This window comes from Gymnoscopelus braueri (genome assembly GCF_963280865.1).
Source record: "Gymnoscopelus braueri genome assembly, chromosome: 18".
Taxonomy (NCBI): domain Eukaryota; kingdom Metazoa; phylum Chordata; class Actinopteri; order Myctophiformes; family Myctophidae; genus Gymnoscopelus; species Gymnoscopelus braueri.
The window spans coordinates 7,654,936-7,679,837 of record NC_137618.1 but is presented as its reverse complement, the minus strand read 5'-3'; the positions used below and the strand labels follow the sequence as shown (position 1 = coordinate 7,679,837).

At 40.8% G+C, this 24,902-nt stretch overlaps 2 protein-coding genes across 2 annotated transcripts; one reads left to right on the top strand and one right to left on the bottom strand.

Moving 5' to 3' along the window:
- Positions 1 to 480: 480 nt before the first annotated feature.
- LOC308105854 (uncharacterized protein) lies at positions 481 to 4,895 on the top strand (the record flags this gene model as incomplete). The annotated part of the gene is made up of 5 exons (XM_080456778.1): positions 481 to 489; positions 1,443 to 1,518; positions 1,849 to 1,883; positions 2,396 to 2,454; positions 4,460 to 4,895. 5 exons carry the CDS (start codon positions 481 to 483, stop codon positions 4,578 to 4,580), a joined length of 300 nt encoding a protein of 99 aa, XP_080312904.1. The 3' UTR covers positions 4,581 to 4,895.
- Positions 4,896 to 9,854: 4,959 nt separating this feature from the next.
- Positions 9,855 to 22,112, bottom strand: LOC308105853 (uncharacterized protein; the record flags this gene model as incomplete). Its single annotated transcript, XM_080456777.1, has 6 exons — positions 9,855 to 9,968; positions 12,217 to 12,347; positions 15,746 to 15,895; positions 16,445 to 16,555; positions 18,822 to 18,831; positions 21,687 to 22,112. The coding sequence occupies 6 exons, from the start codon at positions 22,110 to 22,112 to the stop codon at positions 9,855 to 9,857; spliced, it is 942 nt and encodes a 313-aa protein (XP_080312903.1).
- Between the last annotated feature and the right edge of the window lie 2,790 nt (positions 22,113 to 24,902).

Here is a 24,902-nt window from a genome sequence, read left to right as displayed (position 1 = left end):
CAAACAATAAGTCTGGAGCCGGTCCCATTTCTAAATGTAGCTCTTTTTTGTTTTGCATTAAATAAATAAAAATCACCAACAAAACAATTATTTAAAACATTTTCTAAAATCAAAATTTTTCAGATAGATTTTCAAAATTAAAAAGAAAAAGAAGAATTGAAAAGAAAAACAAAATGAGGGGGTCCTCAGAGCTACTATAGGGGGTCCGCCAAATCTTTGTGTGATAGGATTTTGTTTTTTTACATTAACCACTTGAACCCTAGAATTCCTTTTCTGAGGGGAACATTAGCCGAAAATAGCAGATCTACAAGCTCTCAACCCCTCGCGCTGCGAGGGGTTGAGAGCTTGTAGATCGGCTATTTTCAAACATTTTAGCACTTTTACTTTTGGTACTTTAAGTACATTTTGATACCAATACTTTTGTACTTTTCTTCAAGTACATTTTTAATTCCTGACTTTAACTTGTAACAGAGCATCATTATGGTTAAGGTTAGGGTCCTGATTGTGGTCTGTCATTCCATCCTACCAAAAGAGTTGTAAAGTTTGTAGTTTTATAAAGAGCTGTTGATTTTGTCGACTAAAACGATGAGGAAAAATGTTCGTCGGCTCCATTTTTCACTGAAAACTAAATAAAAACTAAATAAAAACTAAATATAAACTAAGCCATGACGACTAAAACTAAGACTAAATATATTGACAATTTCATCAACAAATAAAAACTAGACTAAAATGTTAGTGAGGATCTAGAGGAGAAGAGAAGTAAAAGACAAGTCATTTTATGTTTGGTTGCACACGTGTGTTGCGCTCTGAAAATAGCAGATCTACAAGCTCACAACTGTGACGCGTTGTGAGCTTGTAGATCGGCTATTTTCAGCATGCAACCAAGTGTAAAATCAGCCATTATGACGCCATCAAGGCACCACCAACATACATTATAGTCGACTAAATCAACTGTAGATTTAGACGACTAAAATCTTATGATATTTAGTCAACTAAAACTAGACAAATACTAAAACATTTCAGATGACTAAAATATGACTAAAACTAAATGGGATTTTATTCAAAAGACTGACTAAAAATAAATCTAAATTTGCTGTCAAAATCAACACTGCTAAAGAGAGGATTTGTGTCCCAGCCTGATGCTGCGTTCATACTAGTGGCAGCAAAGCCACATGAAGCTACAAAGTGACACCTGACACCTGACGTTGTGCTACAACCTTTTTTCAGCGCTTCAGTGACGCAGTGAGGCGTCAATCAATCGTATTGTTGTTGTTTCACCATTTCTACTCCCTTCATCTTTGCCCATAATTCCTGCTCCATTCTGTAGATGGAAGGAAAACAAACAGTTCATGTTGGTGGACAAATACATCATTTTGGGAGTCTTTGACATGAAAAAAGTCCCTCAGTGTCCCTGATAATTTCTGTGACATTTTGTCCCTCAGTGTCCCTGTTTCTACCTGTTTTCCAAGAGAAGCCTCCCGCAGTTAGATGCCTTTCTAGAAGAAAAGAGGATAAGTTGTGCGTGCGTGCGTGCGTGCGTGTGTGCGTACGTACGTACGTGCGTTCGTCATTATGTGGCCCGGTCAATCAGAACTAAAATGTTTTGTCAATTTTAGTTTTCATTATTTCATTAGTTTTAGTCACTATAATAACCCATAATACTCTGCTCCATCCACGGCACACAGGTGATTAGCGTGCAGTTTTACCAGAGCCCTAACTGCATGTGTTCTTACTCAGTGAGCCCCCCCCCCCATCTCTCATCTCCTCCCCCAGTTGGCTGGCTGGCTTTCTTCTTTTCCCCCCAATATATCGCCATTATACATATTGTTGAGTCTTTATCTCCTCCAGGCCGAAGGTATGGCCCAGACTATGTGTTGCACCCTGTCCGTCCGTCTCTCTGTGTGTCCGTCCGTCCGTCTGTGAAAAGCTAATCTCCGGCACCATTGACCCGATCGACGGGAAACTGTGCACAGACTGCACACACACTCCCTGGATGCCATGCAGAACCTCTGCCCCAAAGGAAGCCATTTTTACAAAACACATTTTTTGATTGTACTCGTACAGATTTTGTCCAAACATCATGCAAATCGGTACACAATATCTCTATAGTCATGTGATCAAATCAGTACACAATATCTCTATAGTCATGTGATCAAATCATTACACAGTAGCTCTATAGTCATGTGATCAAATCAGTACACAGTATCTATATAGTCATGTGATCAACACAGATCTGTCCGATTTTTCACATTCCATCCTGATTGGTGAATCTTTTATTATGATTTTATGTCATAACCAGAATATGGATAAGTTTAAAAGAAAAAAAGAAAAGAAAAACATTAAGATATCATGTAATGTGAATATATTTTTCATACTTCATGTTTTCCTCTCATAGGAAGCTCCTATAGAACAGAAAGATGCTCCAGGAAACTTTGTATCTTGGCTCATTCCAAGGTAAGATGTTTAGATGATTTGTTCCAGGGACCCCCCAGAAGCAAAGATTCAAAAAATTGCAGATCTACAAGCTCATAGTGCGGCACCAAGTGCCGCGCAATGAGCTTGTAAATCTGCTTTTTTTTTTTTTCGTAGAAAATGTGTCCAAATCTTTTAATATATATATTTTTAAAGCAAACATTTGTAACATATATTAAAAGATTTGGCTTGTAGATCTGCAATTTTTGGAATAGCCAAATAAACAAGACACAGATACCTTCCTGGTCTTAATGTATTAAATGAGTGTATGTTCAGTAACAGAAGTCTCCGTGTCTCTCCATCCCTGTCTTAATCATAAAGAGTCTCTATTACAATGACTAGAACTTCGGCCGCGCTGCGCGCGGCCTCAGCTCTATCGCCCGCGCCCACATAGCACCTGCGCCCACACAGCGATCTGTGCGCCCGCCCTGCACCCCTCCTCCTCCCTCAATGTGCAGTATTGAGAGCCCTGACGTCACAACATTTGGAGTGATGGCCACTGCACTCTGGTTGATTGGAATACACCTAGGGCCCAGGTACAGCTGAGATGAGAGAGGAGATGTGTATGTTAGACACAATATGACTCTGAGCAGGCATCACAGTGTTTAAATTGCATCTGGTGAAGAAGAGACTTTATTTTCCTATGTAGGTAGTATTGTGTAAATACTGTATGTACAGTACAGTACAGTACAGTACGTACTGTACTGTACTGTACTGTACTGTACTGTACTGTACTGTACGTACTGTACTGTACTTGTACTTGTACTTGTACTGTACTGTACTGTACTGTACCTGTACGTACTGTACTGTGCTGGTACTTGTACTTGTACTGTACTGTACCTGTACTGTACGTACTGTAATGTACCTGTACGTACTGTACCTGTACTGTACCTGTACTGTACTGTACTGTACTGTACTGTACCTGTACTGTACGTACTGTACTGTACCTGCACTGTACTGTACGTACTGTACTGTACCTGCACTGTACTGTACATACTGTACTGTACCTGTACTGTACTGTACTGTACTGTATGTACTGTACTGTACCTGCACTGTACTGTACCTGTACGTACTGTACTGTACTGTACCTGCACTGTACTGTACCTGTACTGTACGTACTGTACTGTACATGCACTGTACTGTACGTACTGTACTGTACCTTTACTGTACGTACTGTACTGTACTGTACTGTACTGTACTGTACTGTACCTGTACGTACTGTACTGTACTGTACTGTACTGTACGTACTGTACTGTACTGTACTGTACTGTACTGTACTGTACGTACTGTACGTTACCTGTACTGTACGTACTGTACTGTACTGTACCTGTACTGTACTGTACTGTACCTGTACTGTACTGTACCTGTACTGTACTGTACCTGTACGTACTGCACTGTACGGTACTGTACTGTACTGTACTGTACCTGCACTGTACTGTACTGTACGTACTGTACTGTACCTGTACTGTACGTACTGTTCTGTACTGTACGTACTGTTCTGTACTGTACCTGCACTGTACTGTACTGTACCTGCACGTACTGCACTGTACTGTACTGTAACTGTACTGTACGTACTGTACCTGTACTGTACCTGTACTGTACCTGTACTGTACTGTACGTACTGTACCTGTACTGTACCTCTACTGTACCTGTACTGTACGTACTGTACTGTACTGTACTGTACCTGCACTGTACTGTACTGTACTGTACTGTACGTACTGTACCTGTACTGTACCTGTACTGTACCTGTACTGTACCTGTACTGTACTGTACTGTACCTGCACTGTACTTTACTGTACGTACTGTACTGTACCTGTACTGTACTGTACCTGCACGTACTGCACTGTACTGTACTGTACGTACTGTACTGTACTGTAACTGTACTGTACGTACTGTACTGTACTGTACTGTACTGTACCTGTACTGTATGCATGACACAGACGCTTGTCTTATTTGACAAATGAGTCGTGCTGTTGTTTGATTTCAGACAGCCGGTGTACGTTCAGGAGATCTGTGGGCGTTTCGACGTCGGTAACCTGGCGTCCTACGTTGAATGTGACCTGTACTTCAGAGCAAAGCTTCACCATGTCACCTCATACATGGTGTAGAATAGACCTGTAACAAGATGTCACCTCATACATGGTGTAGAATAGACCTGTAACAAGATGTCACCTCATACATGGTGTAGAATAGACCTGTAACAAGATGTCACCTCATACATGGTGTAGAATAGACCTGTAACAAGATGTCACCTCATACATGGTGTAGAATAGACCTGTAACAAGATGTCACCTCATACATGGTGTAGAATAGACCTGTAACAAGATGTCACCTCATACATGGTGTAGAATAGACCTGTAACAAGATGTCACCTCATACATGGTGTAGAATAGACCTGTAACAAGATGTCACCTCATACATGGTGTAGAATAGACCTGTCACCAGTGGTGGAAAAAGTACTCAAATGTTTTACTTAAGTAAAAGTATCGATACTGCACTGTAGAAGTACTCTGTTACAAGTAAAAGTCCAGAATTCAAAATGTACTTGAGTAAGTACATTTGATACCAATACTTTTGTACTTTTAAAGTACCAAAAGTAAAAGTACTCATTATGCAGAATGTCCCATACGTTTTCAAGTGTATAAGAATCTTTTGAAAATGGCAGATCTACAAGCTCACAATGTGTCGCATCGTGACGCATTGTGAGCTTGTAGATCTGCTATTTTCAAATGGCCAAAATATATATAGGGCTGAAGTGGTTAATGTATGTTTTGTAATGATAATAAAAATATCAAGTAACTAGTAACTAAAGTTTACAAATAACTGTAGTTAGTAAAAGTACAATATTTGCCTCTGAGGTGTAGTGGAGTAGAAGTAAAAGTACTGAAAATTGGAAATACTCAAGTGAACTAAAAAAGTCCTGAAGAGTGTACTTAAGTACAGTACTTGAGTAAATGTACTTAGTTACTTTCCACCACTGCCTGACACAAATATTACATAATCGTCTAATCGCAATTATTTGAGATAATCACAATTATTTTTTTGTATAATCGTTTCCATGTTGAAAGATGTTCACACATTTTCAAATATAAAAAAGCAGAAATAGCAGATCTACAAGCTTCCAACGTGTCACAAAGCTTGACACAACGCAAGTATTAACACACATGACAATAAAGTTGAAGCTTAACTTTTTATTTGATTTTTTCATTATTATTATTAGCCAGTGCAAGCATGCAAATAATGTCTGTTGACGTTTGTTCCCCCCCCCCCCCCAAAAAAAAAGAAATACAGCAGAGATGAATAAAAATGCACAAAAGTAAGTACTACTACTTCTACTACTATAGTCATGAGTCTGGAACTATGCCTCCTGAATGTTATATAGAGTCTGGAACTACACCTCCTGAATGTTATATAGAGTCTAGAACTACACCTCCTGAATGTTATATAGAGTCTGGAACTACACCTCCTGAATGTTATATAGAGTCTAGAACTACACCTCCTGAATGTTATATAGAGTCTGGAACTAAACCTCCTGAATGTTATATAGAGTCTAGAACTACACCTCCTGAATGTTATATAGAGTCTGGAACTACACCTCCTGAATGTTATATAGAGACTGGAACTACACCTCCTGAATGTTATATAGAGTCTGGAACTACACCTCCTGAAAGCCGAGAAAGGAAGCCGTCATCTGTTCTTCATTTCTGTTCACGAAAATATATCTGAAAATTTCAAATATATTTTCGTGAACAGAAATGAAGAACAGATGACGTCTTCCTTTCTCAGCTTTCAGGAGGTGTAGTTCCAGACTCTATATAACATTCAGGAGGTGTAGTTCAAGACTCTATATAACATTAAAATATAATATTATATTTGGAAATTTGAAACATATTTACATAATGGAATATTAACAGTTTTTAAATGGTATAACAAACTTGTAATGCAATATTGACAGTAGAAATGAAATTGACTGTGGTATGGACCAAGACATGAAGTGTCAACAATCAACAATCAACGATGCAAATGTAAAGTCCAGTTTGATGAAATGTGAACGTGACAAATGCATGCAGAAAAATACTCAGTGTTAAAGGTAGGGTAATTTATTTACTTTGGTTAAAATAAGTGTTAAATAGCTCTATATTGTGATAGTACTCATTGCTATAGAGTATTTGTTCAGTAACAGTGTTAAATAGCTCTATATTGTGATAGTAATCATTGCTATAGAGTGTTTGTTCAGTAAAAGGAGTCTCCATGTCTCTCCAGCTCTTTATTAAACAGAAAATGCATTTTCAGTGCTCTCTCCTGATTGGCTTAAATGTTGTCATCTACCTGAACATTTACTATATATTGTGTTTACTAAAGAGCTGGAGAGACCCCTGTGACCCAACAAACGCTCTGTAGCAATGATTACTATCACAATATAGTACTTTAACCTTTTTAACAAACAAAAACAAAAAATATCACTTACCCTACCTTTAATGTATCCATTTGTTACTCCCACAATGTACACATGTAACCAAATGGACTCTTACGGGTCCATTTGGTTACATTTGCACACTGTGGGAGTAACATGAACAGTGAGTATTTGTATTGGTGTGTCCTCAGGGATGGACGGCATTAGGACAGGTTTAAGCCTCTGCCAGCAGGGGGAGCAGTGATGCCAATAACTGTACCCCATGTAGTTTTTGAGCACATGGTACAAACCATACTGTAATTACATTTATTGAAACATTGTGTCAAAGACCTCATGAAATGGCTTTATTGCTAACTTTAGTTTTTTGCTAAGCTTAGCTCAGAAACGGGGCCATGCATGTTTGTTTTGGCTCAACCAATCACAGTCTCAGCCAAAGAAAGGCCCCCTTTCCCTTCGGACTATAGATGGGTTTCCGCGCGACGTCATCACAGAGCAGAGTGCGCGATCTGCGCATGCGCGGGGGAGAACGAACCGGAAGCGCCATTCACTCTATTGTTATTTTCGGGATTTAGATAGGCATAATGCTGCTATTATATACAAACAGATCCAACTTCCGACAAATCATTTTTATTGAGTAAAGAAGATATTACAAACTGCATCATTTAATCTACTTTCATTAAACCTGGTGAAGACCATTTATTTTAATGAATGTACAATTGCCAGAGATGCTGCGGGTAATAGCGCCCTCTACAGGCTCATCCCGCCACTGCGCGCGCATCATCCTCTCATGTTTACAAACAGGAAACCCATCTATGGGATCAGACAATATCTTATAATTGGTCCTCACTAATGCTCTTCAATCACAATGGCACCGTTCCTGTCTACTCACTCTGTCACACTTCTGTTCAGTTCACAAACCTGCCTACCAGTGACATCATCGATGGGGATTCCAAGCTAATAGAAACTACAGCCTTTTCTCTTCCTGGAAAGTAAACATGCTGAAATAGAAGCTGAAATAAATCTTCTTTGAAATGACCAAACCTGCCTACTGATGATGTCACTGGTAGGCGGGTTTCTGAAGTGTCCACAGCCCCTCCTCTGAGACACAGAGTGAGTAGAACAGAAATGAAGCCGTTTTATCATGAGCATTAGTGAGGACCAATTATGAAAATAAGGTGGACAATGGGTGAAGTGCTCCTTTAAGAGAAACATCACTTCTCACAGATCCACTTGTATGTGTTTGTACAGAACCAATTAGCACATCCTCCAAAGCGGTGATAGTATGATCCACAGTTGCCACTGTTATTAGGCCATCCACTGACCCAGTACCTGCAGAATAAACACCATGATGTATGAATCACATTCACTCAGTCAGTCACTCACCAGTGGTGGAAAAAGTACTCACTTTTCTTACTTAAGTAAAAGTATCAATTGTAGCTGCTGGCATTATCATTTATTGTTGTAATTGTTTGTCGTTTTTCTTTATTTGTTAATGTTTAGTTTTATGCTGAAATTGTTGTACCGGAAGTGGCTTTTCTATGTATTCCGGACATTTGGCCATATATGGTGTCCCAGTCAAATGGCTCCCTAGCAGCAGTGTGTGCCACACGCCTGTGTGAACGGGTGTGGGTATGTTTGTAAGCAGCGTGGCGCTGATAACTTTGAGTACCCTGGATTGCACCTCATTCCCTTTACAAGCACTATGCAGCCAGAGAGGTAATTTCATGTCTATTTCAAGTGTATTTTCTTTTGTTATGCTACATGTTTATTGTTTATCTTCCTGATCGTTATTTACTTTTATCAACAGTTTGACGTTGGTTTATATGGAGCCGCAAGAGTGCTTAAAGGGTCTACACCATGAAAATCACTTTTTTCTTGTTTTTTTGTATTTTTTGGGGTCCCCAGTGTCTCTTGTACCCCAAAAAATGTTTTTATTTTTAATTCAGTCATTCCTTCTCATTTCATGGATTTCCAGAAATGTTTATGAGGTCACAAACATTATTGATGGCAAACCCAATGTTAAATGAAAAGTGCCCGAATCGCTCCGAAACTTTTTCTACCCCCCCTAAGTGGGGGTCTACGAACAAATACTTCGGGCTCTGATTTTGGCTCCGCCCCCCGGAAGTGGGTGAAACAGGCACCTCAAACACTTGGTGGAATTGTTCAAAAATGTTCAAAGTATTTTTTTTTCGATTTTGTATTTTTCTTAGATGCTTCTTTTTATGCAGAATTTTCCCATTTTTTTAATTTTTTTTTATATTTTTTTAAAATATTTTTTTTAATTAACAGACACAATTGACTCGGGATGAGTATATCTGAGTGATGATTTAGGCTCAAACTTTTGAAAAAGGTTTGAGGGACATACACCATATGATATTAAATATAAAATTTATAAAAAATAAATCATGGTGTAGCTCCTTTAAATAAACTACCAGTGAACAAACCCAACTGACTCATCTGTGAAGGGAGTGACATCAATACTTCATTGTAGAAATACTCAGTTAAAGGTAAAAGTCTAGAATAAACAATTTACTTGAGTAAAAGTACAAAAGTATTGGTATCAAAATGTACTTAAAGTACCAAAAGTAAAAGTACTAAAAAAGTTTGAAAATAGCAGATCTACAAGCTCACTGTGAGCTTGTAGATCTGCTATTTTCAAATAGCAGATTTAGAATAGGGCCAACGTGGTTAATGTATGTTTTATAATGTAATGATTTATATCTGCAAAGTAACTAAAGTTTTCAAATAATTGTAGTGGAGTAAAAGTACAATATTTGCCTCTGAGATGTAGTAGAAGTAAAAGTACTGAAAATTGGAAATATTCCAGTAAAGTAAAAATACCCAAAAATTGTATACAGTACTTGAGTAAATGTACTTAGTTACTTTACACCACTGTCACTCACACACACACACACAGTTAATAAACAACATGTATTGAATTTTACAATAATTAAACATGTAAAATGTCTCACTGTGCTGTCGCTGGTATTCCATTCACCCAGATCCATTTGTTACCCGTCTTCTTCAGACCAACCCATGATGCCTGATAACCAATATCCTGGCGCAATCCTCTGATGAATGCCTGAAGATTTTTGACATGATTGAATCATCATTAATTTATTCATAGCTTTAGTGTTTCATGGAATCATGTGTGTTTATGTGGATGATTGACACATTTCCTTCACTTTAGCCCTATATAAATGACCTAATCTTACAACTAATGAACAGAGCTGATCACAATGACATGTAAAGACCTCTACACACTGCCCGACATTTGAAATGGTCGGCGAGTGAACAGATCGTTAAGCATTTCACATTGCACAAGTTTCTCTCTTGAAATCGGGCTAAATATATCGTTGTGATTCTCGCACGATTGATTGATCGGTGACAGGGGTTCACTGATTACAAGATATTTCACCACGATGTGATCCCGACCCAATACATACATTTGCTTTTATTCCAAACGTCTCACGAAAACGTGAAAGGCTCCCGTGATACATGCGCGTGTCGTATATTATGTGGAAAGAAGGTTGTTTGATGTTTTTCTTGCAAACTGTTTTATTTAATATACTTGGTTGCGAAAGACGTTAAAGTCTTTCGTGGGGGGAATTTCGTATTATTTGCTATATTTTATATGACAGTATGCAAGTAAAACTCCTCACAACATAATATACAAATCTAGAGCTTATTCAGAGGTGGCTGATGGCCCTGGCCAGGTGGGGGGTGGAATTAGCATTCCCAATTGGGGAGACAGAAGGTCTCCACTCCCTTCCTCCGGGCACTTGCAAATCATGTCAACCCATGTTCAAAGAAGTTGATTGTCAGCTGGTGGGGGGATTCTCTGCCACCCACCCACCTGTTATTGTAATGTCACCTACCTACAGTGTATAAGAAAGTGTCTGTAAAATGATTAGACTAGAACTGTCCCACACGTGAGGCTGGGGGGTGGACAGGGGCTCTGCTCCTGGCTGCTCCTCTGAATGCTGGTTGTTTGTTGCTGAATCTGAATAAACACACTGGAGATTCTCGAACCTGGAAACCCTGACGTCTGTCTCTGCTTCTTCTCCTCTTCATTACAAACTACAAGCCTGCTAACCTGCAGTTTATGCCTCATCATATACGACACGCGAGACCGAGACAGAGAATTAATTCATGCCGGTATCAAGTAGACTCACTCCAAAACCAACTCACCCCATTTCTAGGAAAACTCACTCCGGAAAACTCACTCCACAGGGTAGGAAAACTCACCCCCACGATATTCGGGGGTAGGAAAACTCACCCCAGGACCTGAGAAAACTCACTCCGGAAAACTCACCCCAATGGTTTTTAACTTTGTGAGCTTTCCATTTTCACAGAATGCTTGGGGTAAAACTTTTTCAGTCATCCGCAGACTTCTTTTTTTCGCCGATAAAGTATAGTTTTGGACCATGACGGAGGCGCGCCGACTCAGCAGACCTTGAGGCTGAGGAGTTGCGCCCGAGCGCCTCCAGGCGCGAGTGCCCGCAACGACCAGCCGATGGTCTGCTAGTCGAATCAGCGCCGTCCGAGTTATGTACCGATAGGGACAGAATAGTAAATATTTTTGGTGGGGACTGCGTTTGCCCCACTGACTGCGTTTGCCCCACTCACTGCGTTTGCCCCACTGACTGCGTTTGTCCCAACTGCCACTCAAAGTGACTACTGGCCAATCACAGTGCGTCTCCCCCGGGGTGAGTTTTCCTACCCCCGGGGTGAGTGTTCCGGAGTGAGTTTTCTCAGGTCCTGGGGTGAGTTTACCCACCCGCCGGGGTGAGTGTTCCTAGCTCCGGGGTGAGTTTTCCTTTTTGAGTTGGGGTGAGTTGGTTTTGGAGTGAGTCTTCTTGTATTCTTTAATGCCAATCATTAGCGTCCTATTTCTCTCTCTCTCTCTCTCTCTCTCTCTCTCTCTCTCTCTCTCTCTCTCTCCCTCTCTGAAACAAACGTTTCAAAAGTCAACCAGAGTCCAATTCAGATCAGAAGCAGTGTTGCCGTCTCCGCTTATTATAAGCGAGTTGCTGGTAAAAAATATTGGTGGTTGCGTTTCTTTTTAGCTTATTTCCAAAGTGTAGTTACTTATTTGGCTTTATTTCTTAATGTTGCTTTTTTTCTTTGAAAATAGTTGCGACGCGTTGTGAGCTTGTAGATATTTTATTTGTATATAGGTTTAAAGTGCTCATGCAGCCTATAGTCACTTTTGCTGGGCTTGTTTTCATTGAACCTGGTTGCTTATTTCTCGCGCAAAACCTGGCAATACTGTTCAGAGATAGATACGTGCGTCTCACACACACACACACACACACACACACACACACCTGTTCTTCTTTACTGTTAATGACGACCAGATCAGCTCTCATCTTCAGACAGTCTTGTCTGCTGTCCTCCCAGGTTTTCCATTCAGTAGACACGCGATACCAATTGTCTCCAAGCCTCTTCCATCCACCAGCTAAACATCAAATATAGGTTTTATTCATGGATTTCCAATGCAATGGTTTTTCAATTCTAAAACAAAGTAGTTGAAATAATAGCAGTCGGTAATGTAGTGGAAGGTAAACACATGTATTTATTATATAAATATAGTTTCTTCATGTGGTCTGCACTGTATGTTTAACTATTTAATGAACTATAAATGCCACTGGCACTCCTCTCTGTTTTGACCAGAACTCTGCTGCTTATAGAGCTAAACACTGCCCCCTTGTGTCTCAACTTGACAGAACAGGACTAAGAAAAACACACGCGCGCGCGCACACACACACACACACACACACACACACACACACACACACACACACACACACACACACACACACACACACACACACACACACACACACACACACACACACACACACACACACACACACACTATGGACATTAAAGACACATACACATTGTCAGGAGTCACCATATAGAGCAATGCTCTTAAGTGTCACAGACAGTTTTTTTCTCAATATAATACTGAGGCCATGATAACTATGGCCGGGTTTCCCAAACGAATTTGAGCTAGTGCGTAGCCTAGAAGCTGCGTAAGAGCCTCCACGCACCTGCGCAGTAGCAACCCCGCCACGCACTATCTTCGTTAGTAGCAGCTGTGTGTGCCCAACGTGCCATCTAAACTGGCTTCAGGAGGTACCATCGTCGTAGGTTCTCAAGCGCACGGCGTTACGTGTGTGCTAAAACTACATTCGCGAGACAGCATGCACGTGAAGACCTCCTGGACGAAGTCTACGTAAAGCCTACATGAACTACGTAGTGCTGTCCTACACTACACAGCAGTTTAAACACCCTTTGCGAAAGTGAAATGGATCATAAAAATACCAGAGCCAAATGTCAGATGTCCTGAAGCAGTCCACTCCAAATACAACTTTTGAATAATATATTTATGAATTAAATTACAGCGGTGAGGTGACATCTGCAAGGTAAATAAAACACTAAAGTGTCCCCATTATGCAAGTAAATTAAATATACTTAAAGGGTCTACACCATGAAAATGACTTTTTTCTTGTTTTTTTGTATTTTTTGGGGTCCCCAGTGTCTCTTGTACCCAAAAAAATGTTTTTTTTTTTAATTCAGTCATTCCTTCTCATTTCATGGATTTCCAGAATGGGCGTGTCTGAACAGGCGATCTCAGAATGGAAATGTTTATGATGTCATAAACATTAATGATGGCAAACCCAATGTTAAATGAAAAGTGCCCGAATCGCTCCGAAACTTTTTCTACCCCCCCTAAGTGGGGGTCTACGAACAAATACTTCGGGCTCGGATTTTGGCTCCGCCCCCCGGAAGTGGGTGAAACAGGCACCTCAAACACTTGGTGGAATTGTTCAAAAATGTTCAAAGTGTTTTTTTTTCGATTTTGTATTTTTCTTAGATGCTTCTTTTTATGCAGAAATTTTCCATATATATATTTTCTTTAAATAATTTGTTTTAATATTTTTTTTTATTAACAGACAGAATTGCTCAGTAGCCCCCCCCTGCACAAGAGGACGTTTTGGTATTGCAGCTGAAAGTGCTATATAAGCCAGAGACAATTGACTTGGGATGAGTATATCTGAGTGATGATTTAGGCTCAAACCTTTTGAAAAAGGTTTGAGGGACATACACCATATGATATTAAATATCAAATTTTTTTTTTTAATTCATGGTGTAGCTCCTTTAAAATACCAAAAGTAAAGGAATGCAGAATGTCCCATTTCCCAAATTTAATATGTATTAAAATCTTTTGAAAATAGCAGATCTACAAGCTTGTGAAGCGTTGTGAGCTTGTAGATCTGCTAGTTTCAAAGGATTTTTTAACCATTCATAAACATGGCGAGCGCAACAGCTGTCACTTTGTGAGAGGAACTGGGGACTTTCATCATAACGTTTAACTATAAAACGTAGTGAAAATAAACAAAACCATTTCGCTACTCACCAAAGCAAAGGCTGTTTTGTGTTGTTGAAAGTCTATTCTTGGAGGTGGGAAGCCTCTCAGCACCCATACTACTCAGTATGGGTGCTGCATACTACTCAGTATAATACACTTTTTGGGCAGCAAATAAAATATGTCAGCGAGACGGAAATTATTTTTATTTACTCCACAGTGCCCTCTATAGATCTGGAGGATTTAACTTACCATTAACCAAAATCGTCTCGCTGACATATTTTATTTTCTGCCCAAAAAGTGTATTTTACAGAGTAGGTGGGGTGCTGAGAGGCTTCCCACCTCCGAGAATAGACTTTCAACAACACAAAACAGCCTTTGCTTCTGTGAGTAGCAAAATGGTTTTGTCTATTTTCACTACTCTTGAGCACTCACTAACGCTCTGAACCAGGGCTAGAAGGAGCGCAGCCGCCCGCCCTACCCAAAAGAACAGATATGCAAGCTATTAGCCTCGATCTCCAGGCTTTTATTGTTTAGTGTTGCTAAAAAATAAAAGCCTGGCCCAGCGCGTCGGTGTACTCGGTATGAGAAAGTGTTTCACTTCCCAACCAACCAGAGTGCAGTGGGCGTCGCTCGTAATGTTGTGTTAACGGGGCGGGGGTTGACGGACAGATCGGTGAACCAATGGGATCAGCCGCAATCTCTCGCCGGCTCTTTACACCCGCCCCTCTATACAGGAAATCAGGAGCGTTGGGGCAGTCTAGCAAGCTATACACACGGCATGTCGCAGTGCGTTGACAGCGTGTGTGTGTGTGTGTGTGTGTGTGTGTGTGTGTGTGTGTGTGTGTGTGTGTGTGTGTGTATATATATATATATATATATATATATATATATATATATATATATATATATATATATATATATATATATATATATATATAAATTATATGTGTGTGTGTGTGTGTGTGTGTGTGTGTGTGTGTGTGTGTGTGTGTGTGTGTGTGTGTGTGGGGTCGGTCTTTTCATAGATCTATTTCGCTACGATGGGTGTTACTAGCGCCCCAGGGCGCTCGTAACAAACTGCTTCGTAGGACAGCACTGCAGGGCTACGCCTCTCCCAGGAGTGGGAGGAGAGTAGGATACGCCATTCTGTCTCCCGAATGTAGTTTTAGCAGACACGTAACGCCGTGGACGTGGGAACCGATAGCACGTTGGGCACAACCAGCTGCTACTAATGAGGGTAGAGCGTAGGTTTCGCCGGGTCCCAGGCTCTTACGCAAGCTGCGTAGGCTACGCATGACCTGAAATCTACGTGCCTGCTATGGTACTGCGCAGATTGTGTGGACGCACGTAAGACCCGTCGTACAACCTGCGCAGGATCTCAACGCAGCATCTCTACGAATCTCTTTGGGAAACGCGGCCATTGGCATTCATAATCCACTAATTAATTTTGATTCAAAAAGGTTTGTAATCTCTCTCACCTGCTCTCTTGAGCTGGTTTACTTCACTTTGCAGCTGATCTCTCTCCAGGGTCAGTTTGGTCTCCAGCTGATCTCTCTCCAGGATCAGCTGATCTCTCTCCAGGATCAGGTTGGTGTAGTTGGCCTGCAGTTGTTCAAATTCTGAACGATCTGCAAAGATCAAAATGTGATCATAAACACAGTTGTTGTTGCAAACAAGAAACCTCAGAGTTCCTGATCAGGTGTGTTTGTGAAAGATCTCAACCTGTATAATAGTCTACTAGGCCAGTGGTGGCCGCAACTCCCAAAATAATCATATTTGAACTGGGGACCCCCCAAAATAATCATATTTGAACCACGGACCCCCCAAAATAATCATATTTGAACTACGGACTCCCCAAAATAATCATATTTGAACTGGGGACCCCCCATCCTGATAAGCACTTGGAATTGTAGGCGTTGAGGCATTACGTTTAGTTTGGTTTAGACTCGGTTCCACAGATAAATATTGTGAAAATTGCGAGGCGTTGTGAGCTTGTATATAGGCAATTTTCAAAATGTCTTATATTATTTGACAATTTGTAGTATAGTTTCTTGATTACTTTTAACACAGTAATGTTATTTTGTTATTTTCTCGTGTTTTCTAGGTATTAAAAAGGTCTTAAAGGTCCTTAAATTGTCACTTTACTGTCATTTAACAGTTGACCAGCTGATACTCACAGTCCGTGGCCTTGTGTGTGGTTCTCAATGCTCCTAGAACACAGAGCAGCAGCAGACAGACTGCACACGCTGTGACGATGGCTTTCTGGATGACCAGTTGTCTCTGGACACCTGGAGGATATCAGTACAATACACTTACACTTTATTTAATATGACCACATTTAATGTTTCATTTAGAAGGAATTTGATTGACATGTGGAGGGGGATTGAGCGAGGCAGGGGCGCAGCCATGGGTGGGAGAGCTGGCCCACCCAATCGATTTGGCAAAAAAATAATAATAATAATTTATATTTTTAATTTTTTTATAATTAATTTTTGGATAAAAAAAACACACACACACACACACACCCACACACACACACACACACACACACACACACACAGACACAGACACAGACACAAAAGAGACAAAATACAGCATGCAGCTGCTAATAATATGACTGTCAAGTCATTGTCTCCGCCAGGCCGAAAGGCATGGCGAGAGAGTATGTTTTCGCCCCTGTCCGTCCGTCCGTCCGTGTGTCCGTCCGTCCGTCCGTCCGTCCTGTCTGTGTGTTACCACCAAATCTCCGGCACCGTTGGCCCGGTCGTTGCGAAACTGTGCACACACACTCCCTGGATGCCAATTCAGAACCTCTGCCTCAAATTTTTCACATGGGCCTGTTATAGCGCCACCAGGAGGCCGATTTGTGCAAAACCCATTTTTTCCCATTACTCCTACAGTTTTTAACCAAACCTCATGCAAATCGGTACACAGTATCTCTATAGTCATGTGATCAACCCTGATCAGTCCGCTTTCCCATATTCCATCCTCATTGGCTAAGGTTACCATCCAAAGTTTGCAGGATTGGTCCGTTTTCAACAAACTGCCTCAAATCATGAACGCAGCTTGCCATTTCCATAAAATTGCACACGCACATTCCCACTAGGCCGAGGAAGAAATGGCACTTAAAACTTTTCACATCAGCCTCATGGTGGCGCTATAACAGGCCGATTTGCATTTTTAACTATAACTGCACCGATCTGCGTGAAACTTTGCACGCCTACTCTCTAGAGGCCAAGGAAAAACATCTGCACTGCATTTTTCACATCTGCTTTTTACAGCGCCACCAGGAGGCCGACTTATGTCAAATACATTTTTGGATATTAATCCTTCAGATTTTATCCAAACATCACGCAAATCGGTACACAGTATCTCTATAGTCATGTGATCAAGACGCATCTGTCCGATATTTCATATTCCATCCTGATTGGCTAAGGTTGAATTCCAAAGTTTGCAGGATTGGTCCGTTTTGAACAAAATGTCTGAAATCATGAACGTGGCGTGCGATTTCCGTGAAAATTTGCACGCACATTCCCACTAGGCCGAGGAAGAAATGCCACCCTTTTCACATTGGCCTATTATAGCGCCACCAGGAGGCCACAATAACTAACCTGACCTGGCGGAGACCTTTTCTAGTTTATTCTTGTTTTTTTTTGTTTTCTGTTGTTTTTTATATTTTTGTCTTTTGCTGCAAACAATAAACAAGCTGAGGTTTGTTTTTCATAACATCGTCACACACCAGCATTTCCTGCCGTATGAATACAGTAGCCTCTGCGCGTCGGGCGAGCGAGCATGACCATATTATATCGCTGTATAGATTTTTCTGAGCACAGCCCTAGTATCACCAACCTTGGAAAAGTAGTTGGATACATATTTGGGTACTACTGTACATGGTGTGAGTGAGAAGAGTGCAGTGGTGTAAAGTAACTAAGTACATTTACTTAAGTACTGTACTTAAGTAAAATTTTGAGGTATTTGTACTTTACTTGAGTATTTCCAATTTCCAATACTTTTACTTCTACTCCACTACATCTCAGAGGCAAATATTGTACTTTTAATCTACTATAATTATTTGAAATTTTTAGTTACTAGTTACTTTGCAGATATAAATTATATTATAAAACATACATTAACCACTTTAGCCCTATTTTATACCTCACGACGCGTCGCAATGCGACGCGTTGTAAGCTTGTAGATCTGCTATTTTCAAACATTTTAGTACTTTTACTTTTGGTACTTTAAGTACATTTTGATACCAATACTTTTGTACTTTTACTCAAGTAAATTTTGAATTTTTGACTTTTACTTGTAACAGAGTACTTCTACATTGCAGTATTGATACTTTTACTTAAGTAAAACATTTGAGTACTTTTTCCACCACTGGAAGAGTGTACCTTGAGCTCCTGTAGCCCCCTGAGAACCGGAGCCTTGGTCTCTGACACTGTCTGCATTGACGTAGACCGTGTCCTCCGCTCCTCTCTCCTCCTCTCCTCTCTCCTCCTCTCCTCTCTCCTCCTCTCCTCTCTCCTCTCTGACTCCTCCGTCGTCCCTCACCCTCCTTGGTCTGAGTGGCAGGTCAGACATCTTAAGGAACGACACAACAAAGTAACTCAACTTAATCAGCAGAAGTAACGTATGTGTTATCATGTACTTCAATTATGCATCGTTAAAATATACGGCTATATTTCTAAATATGTTGAAAAGTTACCTTCTCACTTTGTCTCTTTGTCCTGTGTGGTTCTACATTGGTCTTCACTGTTGCTCTCTGATCTGTCGTCTGTTGGGGTCTGACTCTAACTACTGTTTAGGACACACCTTATAGCGTGCACACAGCGCACAATAACCTATACAGACTCTTTACCACAGGATGTACGTGTCAACTTGAAACGCTGTGTTGAGGAAGTGGTTTTAACTTCCTTTGGTGGTCCTGAGACCTTGATCAAGACATTAATCTATTCGAATTTACAATGTAGTCATTTATCAGACGCTCTTTATCCAGAGTGTCTTACAGTTAACAAGGTAAACATAAATACATAGAATGTAGAGAGACAGTGTAGTGTCTCAGTAAACTAGGATCACACACAGGAAAACAATGAACCTAGCATCTGTCTAAACAACTATCTAAATTACATTTTAACCTTAGCTCAGATATATGAGCTTGTAGATCTACTATTTTTGTAAAAATCTTTGCAAATCTTTGAATATATATATTTTTTAAGGACATTTTTTTTAACACATCTTTGCTTCTGGGGATTCTACAAATGTCTTCTAAATCCTACAGTTTGTTTTAAAAACGTACGTTTCTATATCAGTGGTTCTGTTACGACCCCCTGTCTAGGGTAGGGGAGGTGACATAATAATGGAGGACAAAGTCGCTTTCAAAAATGAATTGATTTTATTTCCTTTTTTTGTGCAGAGATTTCAAGCTCTTTTTGTCTTTTTTTCATAAGTGCCAAAAACTTCAGGGTGTCGGTTTACATTGGCAAAATGTCTACCTATTAAAGAAAATTACCCCCTGACCTAAACCTAACAAAAGAAAAATACAATTGCTAAACTTACTTACCTAACTAATGAATAAACAGAAACAAATAACAAAGTGGTTAAACCAAATAAGAAGACCAAACACCCCTACAAGGTAAGTGAACAGATTAATACAATAATGAATGAAATAGGCAAATATATACAAAGTAACTAACTCAATAATACGGGTCAGAAAACAAGGTCAAACAAAGTAACTGAAGGACAAAGGAACGAACAAACAAGCTACATGGGTTCGGGGAGACAGAGGGATTGAATCTCTGCTTGCCCTTTCAAATGAGAGCGACCAGTCCCCATGACAGTCAGGGCAGAATGAGCTTTTGTAGGTGAGCTTCAGAGAACAGCCAACCCTGGCTTGGGCGGAGACAAAGGGACGACGAATGGGAGCAGGGGAACAGGGCCAGAGGCTGGACCTGTCAATCTGGACAGCTGGAAGTCAATCACTCACTCATACCAGCACCACACCCAGACTCAGACTCACAGCTTCCACCACCACTCATGACCTTATATGGAACACAGAAAAACAATATAACACAAGCCACAAATAATCCCACAATATTCCAAAGCATCATAATTATACCTAAATAAACCAAATACAAATATATAATAATAAATACAAATACGGCTGGCCGTAACACCCCCCTCCCTAAAGAAAACTTCCCCCCCAAAAGTTATCTCCAGAAGGGGCTAAACGAGAGACACATAATGCACAGCCGAACTCACCATCCTAAGTTTCAAAATGAGGTCCCTCAACCTCCAAAGTGTGAATATGCTCAAATCAGTGATTGGAATTTACTGCAAAACACATGAGGTACACCTCGCTGTTTTCTGTAACGTGGAGGGTGTATTACAAAGCCCGAGTGGCACAAACGCATAAAACACCATCGGAATAATAAAAACAGGACTACAAATGTATGCGAGTGTTAAAAGGGGTCTGCCAATAACTTTTAACAAAATGACCAAACACAGAAGTTGCTACGAAATGTCTGTTGTGCATGTTCCCCCAAAGAAGGCTGTCTTTTTTTATTCTTTCTAAAAAACACAAATTTAAGCCATAGCTTTTTTTTTGGAGAACAAAGTGCAAGTGCACCAGACAAAACGAAAACCAATGGCAGGGTTTTTCCAAATTCACGTTATTTTTTTTTGCATATTTACAAATCAAACGAAGAGACAATCAGAAAAACACACGAAGGGGAGGAAAAGGGGTACGAACGAAGTTATCGAGTGGGAAAAATCGAATACACGATCACTGAGTGGGTAATAGGGATTCAAAGAGAAAACGAGTGGGTAAGGGCACAAAGTTTCTTCTGTCATGTGTGCCCTCCCAAGCACAGATGACAGAAGCGAGCAAAAATACTGAACAAAAAGGACTAAGACACAATCGAAGTCAGTCACCACACGAAACAGATGATCATCCTAATACACAGACGCGTTTAACTAATTCCTCGGCGCACGCAGCAACCTGGGACACAGAATCAACCTTTTGTTCATTATTTGAATTCCTCTAATAGGACTAACTCACAGAACTGGTGAATAGTCAAAACTCTGCTTGCTGAGCACCATTTATCAAAAACACAGTCTTATCTCATACAAATTCCACATGTTTGATTGGCATTTTTTTCTCACAGGACCTAAACCTTTGGCGGTACGCCTCCGGCAGCAACTCATGTCTGTAGTATGGTTTCTTTTACTACATCATACTCTAAGCTAAACTCAATTGATAAGGTTGCACAAACCTCCCGAGCTCTTCCCACCAATTTGCATTGCAGTAAAACTCCACATGTCTAGGCCCTTTTACAGTGGTTACAATGCGCTCAATTGCGTCACAATACGAATCAAGTTCTGTCTCCTTAAAATGTGGTACCAAAGGAATATGCTTACTGATATTGAAAGTCTCTGGAGGGCTTCCAGAACCACTTGTCCTGGGCTGAGGGGCAGGCGACCTGTCGAGCCCTGCGGCCCTGATGCGGAGTTGCACCAGCTCAACCTCTTTGGTTTTTTTGTTTTGAGTTCCACCTCTCGGAGGCGGAGGGCCAGCTCTAGACTCTGTGAGTCCCCCCCAGCAGTGATGCAAGCTATAAGCGGCTCTGTACTTGAGACATGAAGTAAGGCCTCGGCCTCTCCGTCCCCACGCTCACTGAGCGCCGGGGAGTTTGTGTCGGCAGCCGCCTCCACATTCTCACCCGGTCGCCCAATCGTACTCTCCGCTAGCCCGGTACTTATTCGCTCCACGAGCCCTCTCTCAGTAAGTTGTTCCTCTATATAGGACCTTAGCTCGGCCTTATTGGCACCCGATGGGACAGACATTTTGAAGGCCTTTGCAGTCGGATTTAACTCAGTTTTAGTGCATTTTTCCAATCTATCTAACGTGGGAGAAGTCGGGAAAGAATATGCAACCTCATCTGTTCCTACCAAGGACATGACAACGAATCAGAAATACTGTACCTAGCCTGCCAACCAAAATTAAAATGGAACAAAGCTTGACTACTCACCAGACCGAACCAAACCACACCGAACCGAACCCATGCAACCTGTCAAGACGAACAAATTAAACCGAATTGAACGAATACTCAAAAAGTAAATTTCCAAAAGGAATACGTTTCAGGGGTAAATTTTTAGACCGATACGAGTCCCCAAATTATGTTATAATTTGGATTGATATTATGCTATAATTTGGAACGGACGAGCCCCCAAATTATGTTACGACCCCCTGTCTAGGGTAGGTGAGGTGACATAATAATGGAGGACAAAGTCGCTTTCAAAAATGAATTGATTTTATTTCCTTTTTGTGTGCAGAGATTTCAAGCTCTTTTTGTCTTTTTTTCATAAGTGCCAAAAACTTCAGGGTGTCGGTTTACATTGGCAAAATGTCTACCTATTAAAGAAAATTACCCCCTGACCTAAACCTAACAAAAGAAAAATACAATTGCTAAACTTACTTACCTAACTAATGAATAAACAGAAACAAATAACAAAGTGGTTAAACCAAATAAGAAGACCAAACACCCCTACAAGGCAAGTGAACAGATTAATACAATAATGAATGAAATAGGCAAATATATACAAAGTAACTAACTCAATAATACGGGTCAGAAAACAAGGTCAAACAAAGTAACTGAAGGACAAAGGAACGAACAAACAAACAAGCTACATGGGTTCGAGGAGACAGAGGGATTGAATCTCTGCTTGCCCTTTCAAATGAGAGCGACCAGTCCCCATGACAGTCAGGGCAGAATGAGCTTTTGTAGGTGAGCTTCAGAGAACAGCCAACCCTGGCTTGGGCGGAGACAAAGGGACGACGAATGGGAGCAGGGGAACAGGGCCAGAGGCTGGACCTGTCAATCTGGACAGCTGGAAGTCAATCACTCACTCACTCATACCAGCACCACACCCAGACTCAGACTCACAGCTTCCACCACCACTCATGACCTTATATGGAACACAGAAAAACAATATAACACAAGCCACAAATAATCCCACAATATTCCAAAGCATCATAATTATACCTAAATAAACCAAATACAAATATATAATAATAAATACAAATACGGCTGGCCGTAACAGGTTCTCAAACTTTTTCATGTCAAGGACCCCCAAAATGATATTTATTTGGCCGTGGACCCCCATCTCAAAATATGTTGTTCCAGGGACCCCCCAGAAGCAAGTATTTTAGTTGCAAATGTTCCCTTTAAAAATATATTCAAAATGCACTCGGTGGCACTCGGTGCCGCGCTATGAGCTTGTAGATCTGCTATTTTTGAATAGCCCAAAGTATAAAATATGGATGCGTTCCCGGTTTGAATGGGTCAAACCCTTCTCACCACCAAAACAACTACATCTACCCTGAAGCCAGGGCCTGGAGCAGATTAAAGCCAAATAAATAGTTCATTGTTTTGTTGTGTTCATACTAGTGTTGACATTGTGGTGATGTGTTGATAAACTAAAAGTTTTAACAGTATGTCGATTGACTCGATAAGGACTGTGCATCAGTTTGTGGTCAATGACACATTGTTTTTTTTTTAATCGATACAGGAAACAGAGTCTGTTGTGAACACAGCTCCACTTCCCCCTCTGACTCACGTTATGTTTGCTACAGTAAAACAAGCAGTTTGCACGCTTGCATGCGTTCTGTGCGTGTGCAGTTTTTTTTCTGGGTTTGTTACTTTTTGGTGTTACTTTATTTTGGTACAAAAAACTCCATGTACTCCAGGAAGTGTAGATGTCGGAGTTTCTTTTTTTTTTTTTATCCCAAAAGTTGGGGGGATATCCCTAAGGGCAGGTACACACTGTAGGACTTTTAAAGTGTTCAGGGGTCGTCTGATCGTTGAGCATTTCACACTACAGGAGTTTATTTCTTGAAATGGGCTGTCATATATCGTTGTGGTTTTCACCCTATAGATTGATCCCCGACCAGGGATTACACACTGTAGGATAGTTCACTAGGTCTCGGGGTCTCTCTCTCTCTCTCTCTCTCTCTCTCTCTCTCTCTCTCTCTCTCTCTCTCTCTCTCTCTCTCTCTCTCTCTCTCTCCTCTCTCTCTCTCTCTCCTCATCTCTCTCTCTCTCTCTCTCTCTCTCTCTCTCTCTCTCTCTCTCTCTCTCTCTCTCTCTCTCTCTCTCTCTCTCTCTCTCTCTCTCTCTCTCTCTCTCTCTCTCTCTCTCTCTCTCTATTATATTATAAGCGACTTTGGGATAGTTTTTCTATTGCTTGAATGTGTAGTTGCTTATTACGGGGCCAGCCTGCCAGCATGGCAGCAGGCCCTGTTTTAAGATTCGCATTATCCCGCTTCTCCTTCTGCCACTTTTCGCAGTTCTGGCTGAACCGTGCTGTCGGTTTTTACGAAACTCGGCCATATGGTAGATGGTCATGAAAAACTATCAAGAAATAATTCTCACAATCTTTCGTCAAAGGGTGCGCTATAGCACTCAATTGAAAATGCCAACTTTGAACAGGTATAACTCATGCCCTGTTTGACCTACAGCCATGAAACTTGGATACACATATGCGTCTCCTCATGCTGAACAACTTTCACCCTCTGACTTTTGACCTTTGACCTTTAGATCTCCCACCATTTTGAATTATATGAAAAACAGTCAT